The sequence below is a fragment of the Erpetoichthys calabaricus genome, chromosome 2 (assembly GCF_900747795.2).
Source record: "Erpetoichthys calabaricus chromosome 2, fErpCal1.3, whole genome shotgun sequence".
Taxonomy (NCBI): Eukaryota; Metazoa; Chordata; class Cladistia; order Polypteriformes; family Polypteridae; genus Erpetoichthys; species Erpetoichthys calabaricus.
In genome coordinates, this window is record NC_041395.2 from 307,691,183 (window position 1) to 307,708,102 (window position 16,920).

Below are 16,920 nucleotides of genomic sequence, written 5' to 3' on the forward strand. Positions count from 1 at the left end.
AAACATTCTAAGCAATCAGTCCGTTTATAGTGCCAACTATAATAGCGAGGATAATGTAAATAGTGAGGTGGAAATATTTAATACTTAGGTGAGAGCTGCTGTTGACATAGTTGCACCTGAAAAAATTCTCTAGCATTGTTATACCATGGAAGACCCAAAGAGTGTCTGATTTAAAGAGAACATGCCGTAGAGCTGGGCGTAAATGGAGGAAGACTAAACTAACTATCCACTATGAAATATTAAAAGTTAAAATAACAGAATACAATAACGTCTTGAGAGGCGCTGCTATTTCTCTAAGATTATAAATAACAATGCTAGTAATCCCAGAGTGTTATTTTCGACAATTGATCATCTGTTAAACCCAGGTAACTCAATGGAATGCCTCCTAAGTACTTCCAGTAAAACCTGTGAGGCTATCGCTGTATTTTTCAATCAAAAAATTAATGATATTAGAAATAACATAGTATATCTCCCCAACATTAAGGATCCTCCTAAACCCCAGTATTCCGTTATAAACAAATTAAACTCTTTCACTAGGATAGATTTACCTGATTTACATAAAATAATTTCTCAAATGAAACCCTCCACCTGTGCCCTTGACCCAATACCCAACAAATTTTTTCAAAGAAGTATCAGGCATGCTAATTGATAATGTTCTTGACATAGTAAATTCGTCATTAGATATGGGGATCTTCCCAGACTGTCTTAAGACTGCGGTAGTTAAACCCCTACTTAAGAAAAATAATCTTGACCCCTCTGCTCTTGAAAATTATAGACCCATCTCTAACCTGCCTTTCTTAAGTAAAATTCTAGAGAAGGCAGTCATTATGCAGTTAAATGAGCACCTCAATAAACATGCTATTCTTGATAAATTTCAGTCAGGTTTTAGAACAAATCACAGCACAGAAACTGCACTCGTTAAAGTAGTAAATGATTTGCGGGTAAATGCAGACAGAGGCCATTTATCTGTTCTCATCCTCTTAAATCTGAGTGCCACATTTGACACCATTGATCATAATATTCTTAGAAATCGCCTTAGTCAATGGGGGGGCCTCTCTGGCAGCATCTTAAATTGGTTTGAATCCTACCTGGCAGGGAGAAAATTCTTTGTTAGTTGTGGTAATTATAATTCAAAGACACGTGATATCCTATATGGTGTTCCACAAGGCTCTATCCTGGGTCTGCTGCTCTTCTCAATCTACATGCTTTCATTAGGTCAGATTATCTCAGGGCACAACGTGAGCTACCACAGCTATGCTGATGACACACAGCTGTATTTATCAATTGCACCTGATGACCCCGAATCTCTTGATTCACTAACACAATGTCTAACTTGTATCTCAGAATGGATGAATAGTAACTTTCTCAAATTAAATAAAGAGAAAACCAAAATCTTAGTGATTGGCAATAATGGATACAATGAGGCTATTAGAAATAAACTGGATGCATTAGGATTAAAAGTCAAAACGGAGGTAAAAAGCTTAGGGGTAACTGTTGACTGTAATCTAAATTTTAAATCGCATATTAATCAGATCACTAGGACAGCATTTTTTCACTTAAGAAACATAGCAAAAGTTATCATTGAAAGATGCAGAGAAATTAGTTCACGCGTTTGTTTTCAGTCGACTAGATAACTGTAACGCACTCCTCTCAGGACTACCCAAAAAAGACATAAATTGTTTGCAACTAGTGCAGAACGCAGCTGCTAGAATCCTAACCAGGAAAAGAAAATCCGAGCACATCTCTCCAGTTTTGATGTCACTACACTGGTTACCTGTGTCATTCAGGATTGACTTTAGAATTCTGCTTATGGTTTATAAAGCCTTAAATAATCTCACCCCATCTTATATATCGGAATGTCTGACACCTTATATTCCAAATCGCAACCTCAGATCCTCAACTGAGTGTCTCCTTAGAATTCCAAGAGCAAAACTTAAAAGAAGTGGTGAGGTGTTCTTCTGCTGTTATGCACCTAAAATCTGGAATAGCCTGCCAACAGGAATTCGCCAGGCTAATACAGTAGAGCACTTTAAAAAAACTGCTGAAAACACATTACTTTAACTTGGCCTTCTCATAACTTCACTGTAATTTAAATCCTGATACTCTGTATATCCAATTCATTATAATAAATATTCATGGTGGCTCTAAAATCTGTACTAACCCCTACTCTCTCTTCTGTTTCCTTTTCCGGTGTCCTTTTGGTGGTGGCGCATCTACTCAAAGCACCGTGATGTTCCAACAGTGATGGATGGATTAAAAGCCAGACGTCTGCATGACCATCAGCATCAAGTGACTCCGTGAGAACCCTAACTACAAAGAGGACTATTTCATTTATGGTAGGTAGAATGCCCAGAGGGGACTGGGCGGTCTCGTGGCCTGGAACCCCTACAGATTTTATTTTTTTCTCCAGCTTTCTGGAGTTTTTTTTTTGTTTTTTCTGTCCACCCTGGCCATCGAACCTTACTCCTTTTCTATGTTAACTAATGTTGTCTTATTTTAATTTCTTATTTTGTCTTTTATTTTTCTTTTCTTCATTATGTAAAGCACTTTTAGCTATTTTTTGTATGAAAATGTGCTATATAAATAAATGTTGTTGTTGTTTTAGTTTCCTTTCGTATTGCTTTGTGTGTATATCATTTTGAACATTGCATATATTTAAAAAATACCTCTATCCAAAGTTATTTTTAAGTTTATAAAACAATTCTTTCTCTAGGTTGATTTAGCACCCTACAATGAGTAAGTAATGGAACCAGACCTGCAACCTTGTGGTGTTTCAAGTGCGCTGATACTGTATAAGTATATTATATCAATGAGCTGTGAGAGGTTCCCTATGTGTCTCAAGTACACAGATAAACATATATGTGGTCGAAGGAGCAGGATAGTAGCTTCACCTATGTGTCATACTGAGTACAACATTTTGTAAGTCAGGGTTTGTAATGTGTAGAAACATATTGCTCCCGCTCACTAGATTTTGACCGTCTAAGTGACCATCTAGTTCACCTAAATAGTAGACAAGGCCCCGACACTGTAAATACACTTTTAGTCACATATTTTTACAATAATCTTTTTATTTTTACTATTAAAACAGTGGTGTACTTTCAGGAAAGTTCTACATGGCATAAACTGGATTTGAAAATAAGATTTCAGGTAAATTTAAATTATTATAAAAAGTGCAGTACCTGTGCTATGGTTTCATTGGCTTCATCTTTCTGTGCTTCAATTTGTTGCTGCTGCACTGCGCTTTTCGTTAAATTTTCCCGTAAACTCACAACTTCACTTAGCAGTTCATCTCTTTCTTTTGTGAGGTCTTCCTTGATCTTCAATAAATCATTTACACTTCAAAATGAAAAAGGAAATATTGTTGCTGCAATATTCACAAATTAATTTCAATTTTTTTTTATTCTCACTTATATTTATTATTTTTATACATATTTTTTGAATATGTGTACCATTTGTTAATAATACTTTCTGTGTTTTTGTCTATTCCAATTATTTATGCAACAGGCCAATTGTTTGAAAAGAAACAGTCTTGAATGCTTTTAAGTTATATTTAATCAAATAAAAATACAGTGAAAAATCAAAAAGTCTATATACCCATATCAAAATAATAACGTTTGTTGTTTGTTGAATCAAAGGCAAATCAAGTGATACCTTTTTTTACCCCCCAGTAAGATTCTTTAACTGATAAAATATACAGTACTAGCTGTGTAAGCCTGTGCTGTAAAAACCCCGGGGTCCTAGAAACTATTGAAATCGTCAGAAAAAAAAATTGAAATGTAGAGATGTCAGGTAATTGAAAGGAATTACTCTGGGCATCTCTCTCCTAGGAGGATTCGCTTTGCCGACATGCTCGCATCACTTCTGCATTAGCGGCAGGAGGAAAAGTATCAGCTAAGCGACTTTGTCTTTTTTTGGAGGTTTCATTTTGCAGACATGCTGGCCTTGCTTGTGTATCCTCGGAGGTGGACCCTTACCCTGACTCCACCTTTCACTTCCGAGCCGGACATACACACACACTTCCACGTGTAGACGTTTATATATAAGAAGTGTAAAAGGTAAATAAATCATTTTGGAAATAACGATTAAAATATTCTTTGCCTTATTGGCATAAGTGTGCATGTCCTTATGTAAGTAACTAATACTTGATGTAAAGACTTTGCTTTGCATCTCTGTTTGTTAGTCGTTTGTATAAAATTTAAAGTAATACAATATTTATAAACCGTTACAAATCCTCCTCTATTCTATTTCTTTTCTTAGTATCTTGATGTGGCACATGTGAAGACTTCAGAAAAATGCAAATTTAGAGCATTTCCTATTTCACTGTCTGTATTTTTTAATTCCCTTTACTATTCCTGATGTGCCTAACCTCCTCCTTGACTGCTCTTTCACTACTAAAATACTGAAAAAATCTCTTTGGGTCATCTTTCACTTCATCTGCTATATTCAGATAAGGGGAAACTTTTCACCTTAGTCAACTGTATAAATGTAACCTGGTAAGCCACAACTTCCATTTTATGTTCAAATTTCATTTGGAGAGAAGAGATACACATTGAATATTTTTAGTTTGTTCATTTTCTTTTGCAGACCAGCAACAGCAACAGCAGCAGCAACAGCAACCATGTGTTTTTCCAAAAACTCCAATTGAAAACCCATGTGAATGCACTAAACTGGGAAGGTGAAATATCACAACTGGTAGCTCTGCATAGCTGGATAGCATGAGAATGCAGCAGCAGAGTAAGTCAGAGACTTGAACTAAACCAGCAGCCTTGTGGTTTAAAAACTAGTAACTTTATTCTATTCTGAGAAATGTACTGTATGAGGTAACAGTAATTTCAAAATGTTCTATTTGTGTAAATCTAATGTGATCTGTTAGGTTATTGTATAAAGGTAAAGTAAGTGTGTGCTGGTTAACTTGGTTCTCTGTGCTGTGGGATATTCCAATAAAGAAGGGTGTCCTGTTTTGTATCCCATGTGACAGGCTGCATTATTGAACACAAATGTTACAACAGTACCATCCTCTTGCCAATTTTATGGTACCCATGACATAACACATGGCAGGAGTGAAAGCTACCTCCACCAGATGGTCAAGGAAATTTAATTTTGTCATACGTGTGCGCTTGGGAGGCAGTATAAGGGCTCTGGTGATGGTAGTTACCTGCCAAACCTGGGGTTGTCTACTTCTTGTTTGACACTGTATAAGAAAGCCCAATAAGGCTTCACAGTCTTGGTTTTAGCATTATTCTGAGTTTAAAGAGATGATTAATATTCTAGATTCACTATATAAACCTCCTCTACATTTTGCAATCATTCCCAAAATATTAATTATTAGATATTAAGCTCTGAAAGAAAACAATGAAATATTTGCTATTGTGGTGGACAGCCAGGATGCCCTTATAATGGAAGGTACGGGGGTGAGAGCCAGGGCCGGATTTTCCTATAGGCTAACTAGGCTTCAGCCTAGGGCCTCAAGATTAAGAGGGGCCTACATTCAAATTGTTAGCAAAATTAAAATTACACTATTCTAAAAACAGTGAACACTAAAACACTGAACCGAAAATAAGGAGAAATTCTACGCATATGACTAATAAACAAACATAAAAATGTATTGGTTAATCACAGTAATGATGTATTTTATTATCTCTCATGTAATTTACAAACTTAAAAATGGAAGGTGAAAGGACCTCATAAGTGGAATAGCCTAGGGCCTCTTTTCATATAAATCCGGCCCTGGTGAGAGCATATCCAGACCATTACTTCCCCTGGAGCAATGGAAGGCAACCTCCCTAGTGTACAGCAGTGCCACGAGTTTGAAGCATGGAAGCTCAATCCTGCTGGGGCCTGCGGCCACCTCCAGGGGGTGCCTAAAGAACTGCTGAGTCCTTGTTTGCAGCACTACACCCAGAAGTTCTGCCGGAAGTAGGTCAACGAGCACCTGGAGCACTTCCAGATGCCTTATAAAAGGAGCCAGCAGCCACTACTCCGGGAGCCAGAGTCAGGTGGGAGAAGACGAAGCTTGCCAGGAGGAGTGGAGAAAAACAGAGAAAGAAGAAGAAAAGTATTTGGTGCTGGACTGTGTTTCGTGTCTTTGTGACTGTGCTGTACCGGTGGGAAACAGGGGAAGGCATTTCCCACGGGAAAACAAAGACAAAATAAAAGCGTGTGTTTGCACTTGTGTCCTGCATATGTCTGTGTTGGGTTTAGGTGGCAGTGATAAATGAGATATACCTAATCTGGACATCTGACATTGCTCTCTGAAAACTATTAATCCATGTATCTGCCTTTGAAGTTTGTTCAGAACGTACAAAAGGTTAACATTTGTCATCTCTTTAATTGATTTATAAAGTCTGCTATTATAGTGTTCAATGTTTGAGGTGCTTTATAAAATGCCTCTTTGATGCCAGAATACACTTTGACTCCCACTACCTCCGAAATGAATAAGTGGATTATGAAAATGATTCAATAAAATCACTTAAAATGGCATCTAAATATATAATCTTTCCCCTTCAAGGTAAGACAGCAATGGCATCAGTTCACAAGAAACTCCTTGAAGGATCATACAAGAACAACACCAGACCAATACTGACCTGTGCTCTTGGCCTATGGATAAGCCAGTCCCCTGCTCGATTTGTTTAGACAGATTGGCAATCTCTTGTTTTAAGGTCTGGATGGTGTCTTTAGACTTCTGCTCTTTTTCATGAGCTGAATCAACCATTTTCCAAGCTTTTTCTATCTCCTATAGAAATTGATGCATATTAGATTGGATATCATCACTCTTTCAGTTTACATTTTAAGCACATATGTAACATTTAAGGCACATGGCAGGAAAGAATAAATAATATGCTTGTAACCTGAAACCTACTTCTCTCAGTCCATAGCCCCTTGCCGGATATCCCCATGGCCCCTGTTTCACATTGCTCTTAGTCGCTATACTGCTCTCTTTCATCCTTTCTTTTCCATGTCTTCTTTTCCACAAGCCCTTCTCCTCACTGTCTGGGCCAACTTTATGAGTATAAGGTACTCTTCAATATTTTCTATATTCTTCCACTGTTTATATGACATATTAATTTATCATCTGACTTTGCACTTGAGTCCCTCAAACTTGAGCCCCACCAGACTGCCGTGTTTTTCCCCTCTTAATGTGCTCTACTGTCACCACCAACTTAATGATCTTTTTCTTGGACTCCCTGTAACTAATTTAAGGCTTCTCTTATTAAACATATATTATGTCTTCCTGTCTTCTCATGTCCTGATGTCTGGAATGGCTGAACCCAAGAGTTGAATCTCTTTGACTTGCTTAATATTGTTTTGTTCACTATGAAATACTTTGAATCCAAATTATCACAAATGATTTTTTAATATAAATACAATGCAAATGAAATAAAAAATACCTTTTTAAGTGAAGCAATCGTGGTTTGATCTTCTTGGGATAACTTCATTGCTGTAGCTACTTTGGCAGAATTGGACACTATTTCGGCATTTAATTCCCTGCATTTTGCCATGAGCCTTTTTTCACTCTCATGGGACTTTTTTAGGGCCTTGTGAAGTTTCTCATATTCTGCCCTAAATTTCTCCAAATTCTTGTCTCCCACAAGTTCATTGAGAACCTCTTGAAATTCCCTTTCAAGGACATCATATGCATTTTCATCAGCTGCTGATTTCTCTGCTTTTTCCTATTAAAGGGAAAAAATATACAGAAATACACATTTGCAATGATAAATTTAGCAAAGTATATTAGATTTCAAAGAATTCTAATTGTAAACCCCTTAGTAAGATGGTCTACAAACTTCACACCGCGTTAGTTTTTGTACCAGACAATTAATTATTGCAAGACTCATAAAATCAATTGAGGAATTACTGTGGTTAATTAGACTCATTAGACCATAGCAACATAAGAACTTTGACAAATGAGAGAAGACCATTCTGTGTTTGCCCTGTAGAATTAGAAATAAACTTTAGTGGGCGATTTGCTTTCAGCTATCCCAGTGCTCGAAATTGTTTAAACAGGAAGGAGCCATGCATTGCTGTCAAAGCATTAGACTCATAGTACTAGTATAACTAGAAGTGTGTACCCTAAATGGCTTCTAATTATTTTAATACAAATAACAAGAAACAGTAGACACTGGTGCAAATGACAATATATTCTAATTCTGTGTGTCAAACAACTGCTTTTATGGTAGGAACTTATTCTTAAACTTGTTATCGGTAAACACTGCTCAAACATTAGGAAGTTTTTCTTTACACAGAGTACCACAGACACTTGGAATAAGCTACAAAGTAGTGTGGTAGACAGTAACACTTTAGGGACTTTCAAAACTCGACTTGATGTTTTTTTTAGAAGTGTTAAGTTGATAGGACTGGCGAGCTTTGTTGGGCTGAATGGCCTGTTCTTCTCTAGATTGTTCTAATGTTCTAATGGTCAGTCGACTCATGTATATCACTCTTTACTGACTAAAGGCTCAAAGCACTAACACATTTTACAAAAATGTTTGCTCTGAGGGTTTTGATGGAAAAGTATAGAGAAGACCAGAAGGAGTTGCACTGAATCTTTGAGGACCTGGACAAAGCATATGGCAGGGTACCTCGAGAGGAGTTGTGGTACTGTATGAGGAAATCGGGAGTGGCCGAGAAGTACAATAAGAGTTGTACAGGTTATGTACGAGGGACATAAGACAGTGGTGAGATCTGCGGTAGGAGTGACAAATGCAATCAACGTGGAGGTGGGATTACATCAGGGATCGGTTCTGAGCCTTTTCTTATTTGCAATGGTGATGGACAGGTTGACAGACGAGATTACACAGGAGTCCCCGTGGACTATGATGTTTGCTGATGAGATTGTGATCTGTAGCGATAGTAGGGAGCAGGTTGAGGAGACCCTGGAGAGGTGCAGATATGCTCTAGAGAGGAGAGGAATGAAGTTCAGTAGGAACAAGACAGAATACATGTGTGTAAATAAGAGGGAGGTCAGTGGACTGGTGAGGATGCAGGTAGTAGAGTTGGCAAAGGTGGACGAGTTTAAATACTTGGGTTCAACAGTACAGAGTAACAGGGATTGTGGAAGAGAGGTGAAAAAGAGAGTACAGGCAGGGTGGAGTGGGTGGAGAAGAGTGTCAGGAGTAATTTGTGACACACGGGTATCAGCAAGAGTGTAAGGGAAGGTCTATAGGATGGTAGTGAGACCAGCTATGTTATATGGGTTAGAGATGGTGGCACTGACCAAAAAACAGGAGACAGAGCTGGAGGTAGCAGAGTTAAAGATGCTAAGATTTGCATTGAGTGTGATGAGGATGGATAGGATTAGAAATGAGTACATTAGAGGGTCAGGTCATGTTGGACAGTTGGGAGACAAAGTCAGAGAGGCGAGATTGCGTTGGTTTGGACATGTGTAGAGGAGAGATGCTGGGTATATTCAGAGAAGGATGTTAAGGATAGAGCTGCCAGGGATGAGAAAAAGAGGAAGGCCTAAGCGAATGTTTATGGATGTGGTGAGAGAGGACATGCAGGTGATGGGTGTAATAGAACAAGATGTAGATGACAGGAAGATAAGGAACAAGATGATCTACTGTGCCAACCTGTAACGGGAGCAGCTGAAAGAAAAAGATGACCATAAGGCACAAAAACTTATAACATAGATCAACAACGTAAAAAAAACAGTAAAATAGAAAATAAGACTTAAAGTTTAAAAATAAACAAAACAATTTTAATGTGACTATTTGATATGGAAAGAATTAAAATATTACAATATTGAAAACAAAAGAATATAAAACGAAAATTCCAATGACAGCATTCCTGGAAAAAATAAAGTTCCTTGGGGATGAGGTGGTGTCTATGGTCATGTACAACAGGAATGTCAAAATTTGGATAACACAGGCTAACAATTCCTCACTATTAAATAATAAAATTGATATTAAAATGGATAATACAGTCGTAGCCAAATGTTTTGAGAATGACACAAGTATTGGTTTTCATAAAGGTTGCTATTTCAGTGTTTTTAGATCTTTTCGTCAGATGTTTCTATGGTATACTTAAGTATAATTACACGCATTTCATAAGTTTCAAAGGCTTTTATTGACATTCACATTAAGTTTATGCAAAGAGTCAATATTTGCAGTGTTGGCCCAGAAACTCCCCAGACCTTAATCCCATTGAGAACTTGTGGTCAGTCCTCAAGAGGCGGGTGGACAAACAAAAACTGACAAATTCTGACAAACTCCAAGCATTGATTATGCAAGAATGGACTGCCATCAGTCAGAATTTGGCCCAGCATGCTGGGAAGAATTGCAGAGGTCTTGAAAAAGAAGGGCCAACACTGCAAATATTGAGTCTTTGTATAAACGTAATGTAATTGTCAATGAAAGCCTTTGAAACATATGAAATGCTTGTAATTATACTTCAGTATACCAAAAAAACATCTGACAAAAAGATTTCAAAACACTGAAGCAGCAAACTTCGTGAAAACCAAAACTTGTGTCATTCTCCAAACTTTTGGCCACGACTGTACATATTACACAGTAAGAGCATGAAAAGAAAAAGGAGTGTGAATCTTAAGAAATAACATGAACTTCTGGATTCCGATCCTGCTGTTGGTCATCATCTACTTGTAATGTTCTTGCACTCCCTTTGTTCAGGTCAGTACTCTGCATGTTCCACAGTTTCTGTTCCACATCCCAAAGACAAACACCTTAGGTTATCAGGTAAGGCCACCCTGACCTGGTGTGAGCAAGTGAATGTATGTCTGTATGTGCATATGTGTGCCAGAGTTTGCTGGGATGGTCTGGCATCCTGTCTATGTGGTGGTGGTGTGCCTTCTCAGGATATGATCTTGCCCAAGAAACTCTTAATTAGGCCGATCAGGCAGTGAATGAATGCAAAAGATGCATCTTAAAGCTTAAGTGTTCCTTATCTGTTCCTGTGAGTAATGAGTACAAACATTTGCTAAAGTCCTTTGGGAAAATTGATCAAATTCTGTTTTGGCGTTTGTTCAGCCGAGAGTGAGAATGTGTTCACTTAGGTTAGAAGTCTAGTTACAAGCAGGATGAAACTTGTTCTCATGTAAACCAGTAACCATAGTGGCTGTCAGAACAAACATTGTCCCAATATACAGCAATTTTTAGTGCTTCATTGCTTTGCTTGTTTTGTTCACTTTGTCAAATTGTTCATGTTTTACTAATATTTTTCACTTTAAAAGGTACTGTGTAAAGAAAATTTGAATTTAGCAAATGATTAAAAAAGTTGTTTTATTTACTGCTTCGTCCAATTAATAGCCACAGGTTGCTGGAGCCTACTCTATATTGCAGAACTGTACACAAGTCAGGACCCAACATGGAAGGGCCATCAGCTCATTACATTGCCCACTCACATACCAGCAGCGACCCTTAGAGCCGGTTTAGACATGCCAATTAACCTAACCTGCATGCCTATGGGAAAGTGGAAAAACTCACTTTCACAAGCAGACACAGGAGCAACATGTCAACTCCACACAGACACTGTACGGGTGTGGGGTTCAATCTCAGAACAATGACCACTGTGTCACCTTGGTGAACAATAAGGTGGTCTTTCTTATTAATCAATAAAGTGCCTGCTCCAAAGTATAACGGCATTTCCTATTTGTTTTTAACCAGTATTTTGAATATTGTTTTGCATAATCTGACAAAACCTCATAAAACTGCATAGCCTGTAAGGTTCAGATAAACAAACTGTGGATCAATCATTTCACAGCACTGCCCTGTTAGTAGCAATGGTTTAGTACTACAACCCAAACTTGTCTTAAAATTCAATGCAAACACCAGGGAACAAATAACGGAAATAGATATACAGCATTATGGTATCCCTGTAAGAATATAAAAACACTATACAGTATTTCACTGCATAAACATTATGACTTTTTTAAAGATAATAACTCAGTATTAAGTCAGAATGTAGGTCTTTCATGTACACAATACTGTAAATAAAGATGCTTTAATACAGGGGTTTTCAAACTCAGTCCTGGGGACCCATTGTGGCAGAGGCCATTTGTTCCAAACAGATTCACAATCAGTGCTAATAATTGATCTCATTTAATTAGCTGGTCTTTTTTTCTCTTATTCTACATTTATAAAAGCAGAATAGTACAATTTTTCAATATCTTTAAATGTTTAACTTATTCTTTTCTATTATTGTGACTGTTTTCTGTGTAGCTTGTGTAGTCTTTTGTTGTATCCTAATAATGACAATTACAATGAAGCAGAACAAACACCTGGGAAGACAGCACTGAACAATGAAAAGCTGCAACCACTTTAGCATCACACCCACTAGTTAGTAAATAATGGATTAAATAACCAGAAAACCTGGAAAAGAATCATGAAAATCAGGATGAAAATATTGTTAAAAGTAAAAAAAAATACATTTCCCATATAACTGCTTAGTACATTTTAATAAAAAATTACCAGACGTAGTTGTGTAATTTTTACATTAAATCCAAAACACAGAAACTGGGTAGTAACTGATCTCCTTATTAGGCTAGCAGTCCAATTAGAAACAGAAGATGGTTGGAACAAAAGCCTGCCGCCACAGTGGGTCCCCAGGAACAAGACTGAGGACCACTGCTCTAATATAGCGTACAGTAACGGCCAGTGTATATATGAATAGGACCTGTCAGGGTGGAGCTTGAAAATGGCCGTCCAAAGCCTTGTCAGTACATTCCAGATCGTTCTTAAAGCTTTGTTAAAAGTCTTCACACGCACTACTAGATCGTCCAAATAGACAAGTCATTAAGGCATATGACCCAATACTCTGTCCATCAACCTTTCAAAAGTGTCTGTTGCTTTGCAGATTCTCAAGGGCATGACCTGGAAATACCACAAGTCCTTGTCAGTTGTAAAAGCTTTCTTCTCCCTTGTCTCGGATGCCAGTGCCACCATCCAGCATCCACTCTTTAAATCCAGGCAGAACCTGCTGAACTCAGATGGTTAAATAATACCTGCCTCTCGTATTTTCATTATGATGTTGTTTGCAGCCAAGACTGTTGTCGAATGGGGGTGTAGTGCACATATGTATCAGATGCTGCACTAAGTGCATGTGGCCAACTTCTTGTGCTGAAATAGCAAAATGGTCTCTGAATTCTTTCAGGAGCTCCTAAATTTCATGCTACTGAATAACAGTCAGTCCTTTATTCCTTTTCTACACTTTGTGAATGGCCTTCAGGTCTACACTTGCTCTGTCAATATGACTAGAAATGGATGTTGGGTTTGGCTACAACATCTGGGTAGTTGGTCACCACAGCTCAACGGCTTTAAAGTCATTCCATTCTGGAACATCAAAGTCCACTTTTGTAGGTCAAATTGGACTCCAGTCATCTCCATGAAGTCCAAAATCTGGATACAGGAGTCTATAATCCTGGCCACACAGAGTACAGCAAAGACCACCAACACAAATAGCTACATGGGTCCATCCCAGCATTCCAATAGTCTTGCCTGTGGCTGTTGTTAAAGCAACCCCATGCCCCCTTACTGTCTTTTTCCTGGCAGCCAGTCCAGTGTAACAATTATGGCAGTTGAACCTAAACCCCAAAACTACCCAGTAAGGCCCCATCCAGGAACTATCCAAAATGGGCAGCATCATTTCATCCATTTAGGTCCATAGACCAAAACCTGATGGCCCTTTTCGATCATAATGACTCTCCTGATGAGCCCCTGTTACATAGAAGTGATCCCTGGAGAAAGCGTGGGCAGCTTCCATGTTACTCTGCAATCTGCAGCATATTCAGGGCCTGACGCTTCAGTCTGTGTATCATAGGGTAGCCCAAATGCAAGTTTTGTGTGAATCCTTCATTCTCTTCCTAACATCACCAAGTAGTCTTACAACCTGCACGGTAGATCATCAAACTAATGGGAATTGTCGGCATTTCATTGGAGTTTACTGTAATTTTTCACAATAAAATGCTGTAATAATAAAATGTATTGTGTAATCATCGCAGGCTAAGCCATCTTCTGTGATAAGACAGCAAATCACTGTAAAACTGTGTTGGGACTGGTCGACTTTGCATTGAGGGACATTTTTAGTTTGTGCATTTTCATAGCATTTCACTTATTTGTGTGGTAAGAAGACAGTTACAAATGAAATCCTGCCTGCAGGGACACTGATGAGACTTGTATGATACCATACAAACATTACAAAGTTTTCATTCACACAGAGAACCAGTGACACAAGGAATAAGAGACCAAGTAATGAGGTGGACAGGAGAAAGAGTTTAGGAACTTTCAAAACTCTACTTGATGTAAATTTCGAGGAAAATAAGTGAATACAATGTAAAAAAAAATCCTGCAAGAATACATTACATTAAGTATGTATTTTTACAGTCCAAAATCTGCAATACTGTAATGTAAACAATTAAAACAATTATTTTAAATAATTAAATACACATGCTTAATTTTTAGCAGTGTTTATCAATTAATTATTTCATGGTGCAAGACTACTTTTATGAGTAACTGTATTGCTGTAAAGTCACGGAAAACTAAATTTGCATATTTACATAAGTAACGCCCCCATTGCAGCAACACTGTAAATTGTTCCAGATAATTCCCTCACCTTTGTACTGAGGAAAGAAAAACTTAAAGATGGCTAACAAACTTACTTCTCTGTGTGCTGAAGGATATTTTTGTGGATATAGAAGATGATTATTGGTGTTTTTTTTCTTTCATTTTTTATTTGATAATCCAGAGAACCTGCAGCATTCCCTCATCACAAAAGCAAGTGTTCCTTTTCCACCAGACACCAAGAAATAGTTTTAATAAATACTGATGTTGTATCAATTTATAAAATTGACAGTCTGTATGTCTAACAGCAACATGAGTGGTAACCTAATTGCTAATCATTTAACTATTACGTTACAGATTTTGCTGTCTTTTGACTAAAATTGATTTAGTAAACTTACAGTAAATTACTGGATACTAAATTGCAGAACTACTACAGTTAACATGTTTAAAAAACCAGGAAATTGCTGTAATTCAACAGCAGTACACTGCTACATTACATTAGGTCTGTGGTCCAGTGTAGGACATGTAGGGTTGAGGAGGCCAGACGAATCATGAACGATAATTGCAGTTATTTTTTAGACTCGCAGCTGTACTGCTACATATTTACATCATATCCTATATATATATATATATATATATATATATATATATATATATATATATATATATATATATATACACACAATATATATATATATATATACACACACATATTTATTTATTTATTGCATATTATATCACAGGGGTGAGTATGATGTGTGATTTTGCTCAGATTGCCACGCTGCAGTTTGTGCAGGAGACACATGCAGGCTTAAGTTCTGAGCACACACGCGTTACCCTTCCGCTCATGCTGATTACTGAGAATCTGTTTGACAACAAGAGTGGCTATCTGACGTGTAAAAAAGGAAAATATTGTATACAGTACAAAATATACAACCTGAAATAACCTCAAGCTAAATCTGAAACAGTGCACTAATGAAATTGTACAGGGTATTTCTGTGTTTTAACGATGGACCACATGCAAGAGAGAGCCCTCTAAACCCACTTAACCAGGTCAGGAGGCAGCTGCAGCCTACCCCAGTGAAGAACTGAAACAGGCAGGAACAACCTCAGCACACGCCATTCATCACAAGGAAAACACACACACGGCCCGATTTACTGTAGGTCTTTGGACTGTGGGGGAGCCTGGTGCAAACCCAGATGGGCCCACGTGCAATCACTCTGAAGACAGCACCCATTCTCGCAAAATAGTTTTCTGTGTTTTCATAATACAATACGACATAATAATGTATGTATAATTTGTGTGAACGCAGTGATTACAGCTGCTGCCTCACAGATCCTCCGTGGTGGGTTCGTATCACGGTCATATATATCTGAGTGGAGTTCACACGTTTTCCTCATTACTACGGGTGTTTTCCTCCTTTGCTCTGTCTGTAACAATACATGCCGAAAATTCCCGTTAGTTACGGCAGCTTTAAATAGCTACTTAATTGGAAGTCATAACTTTTTACTCGTCGATTTTCATTTTTTAAACTTTCTGTTCGGCTACGAAGTGAGGAGCTCATTTGACTCGTTTAAAATTAAAAATGCTGTTGTCAACGCAGCAGTTTGTGAAATTGTTATGAATTTGTCCATATGTAATGATTTTCTTTATTTATTAAAATAATTAAAAATGTAAGAACGAAATCTATTTGTGTTACAAAACCTAACAACCTGAATCGGTATTTTATGTGCATAGTTTTATCTTGAATTTTAGGAGATCTGTGAAAAGAGTTTCAACAATATTCCACCATCAAGAAAAGTACAATTAAATACAGGTATTAGTTAAATTCTGCAAATCTCACATTCCACAAACACATAAACGGGAAAGCATGGGCCCGTTGGAAACATACAGCGCCGCTTTGGCCATTCTAGAACTTACTTTTGACATTTTTAACAGATTTCGAATAGCTTACCTCTGTCATTTTGCCCCTTCTCTTTTTCTTAATTTACTTAAGAAACTCGAAAGACGCACTTTAATACGGAATTATAGTTGCCCCAGTCGGGCTCGCTGTTGCCTTGAGCTCCGGGAAACAAAAGGCGCGTCTTTCCGGTATCCTAGCGACCACGCACCTTCTCATTTTCCAGCTCGACGTCACGTGTCATTCGCCTGCGCAGATCTTCCAAGCGGTGCGCAGTTCCGTTTGCTCATTGGTCTGTTTCCAGAAAGAAGCCAATCACGTTTAAATGAGGACTGCGCGTCAAGAACGCTCCACAGATTCATGTTAAGCAAAGCGCACAAAGCAGCGATTAAAAATCTTGCAAGTGTATCTTTTCATATGCAGTCTAAATGTTTGCACAAATGTTATTCTCATTTTTAATATTTTCTTTTAAAGAATGCGACCTTCTTAGTACAGTCTTGTATAGTCGT

The 16,920-nt window shown here is 37.8% G+C and overlaps 1 protein-coding gene across 1 annotated transcript in view; it reads right to left on the minus strand.

Annotated features, from left to right (window-relative positions):
* cfap58 (cilia and flagella associated protein 58) overlaps positions 1-16,609 on the minus strand; it is a 57,359-nt gene extending 40,750 nt beyond the window's left edge. Inside the window, exons 1-4 of the mRNA XM_028795860.2 lie at positions 16,466-16,609; positions 7,389-7,670; positions 6,585-6,733; positions 3,180-3,336 (exon numbers count right to left, since the gene is read on the minus strand). Of these exons, the coding sequence (XP_028651693.1) occupies positions 3,180-3,336; positions 6,585-6,733; positions 7,389-7,670; positions 16,466-16,474 (597 nt within the window). The 5' untranslated portion in view covers positions 16,475-16,609. The remainder of the gene's footprint in view (positions 1-3,179; positions 3,337-6,584; positions 6,734-7,388; positions 7,671-16,465) is intronic.
* Positions 16,610-16,920: the final 311 nt, after the last annotated feature.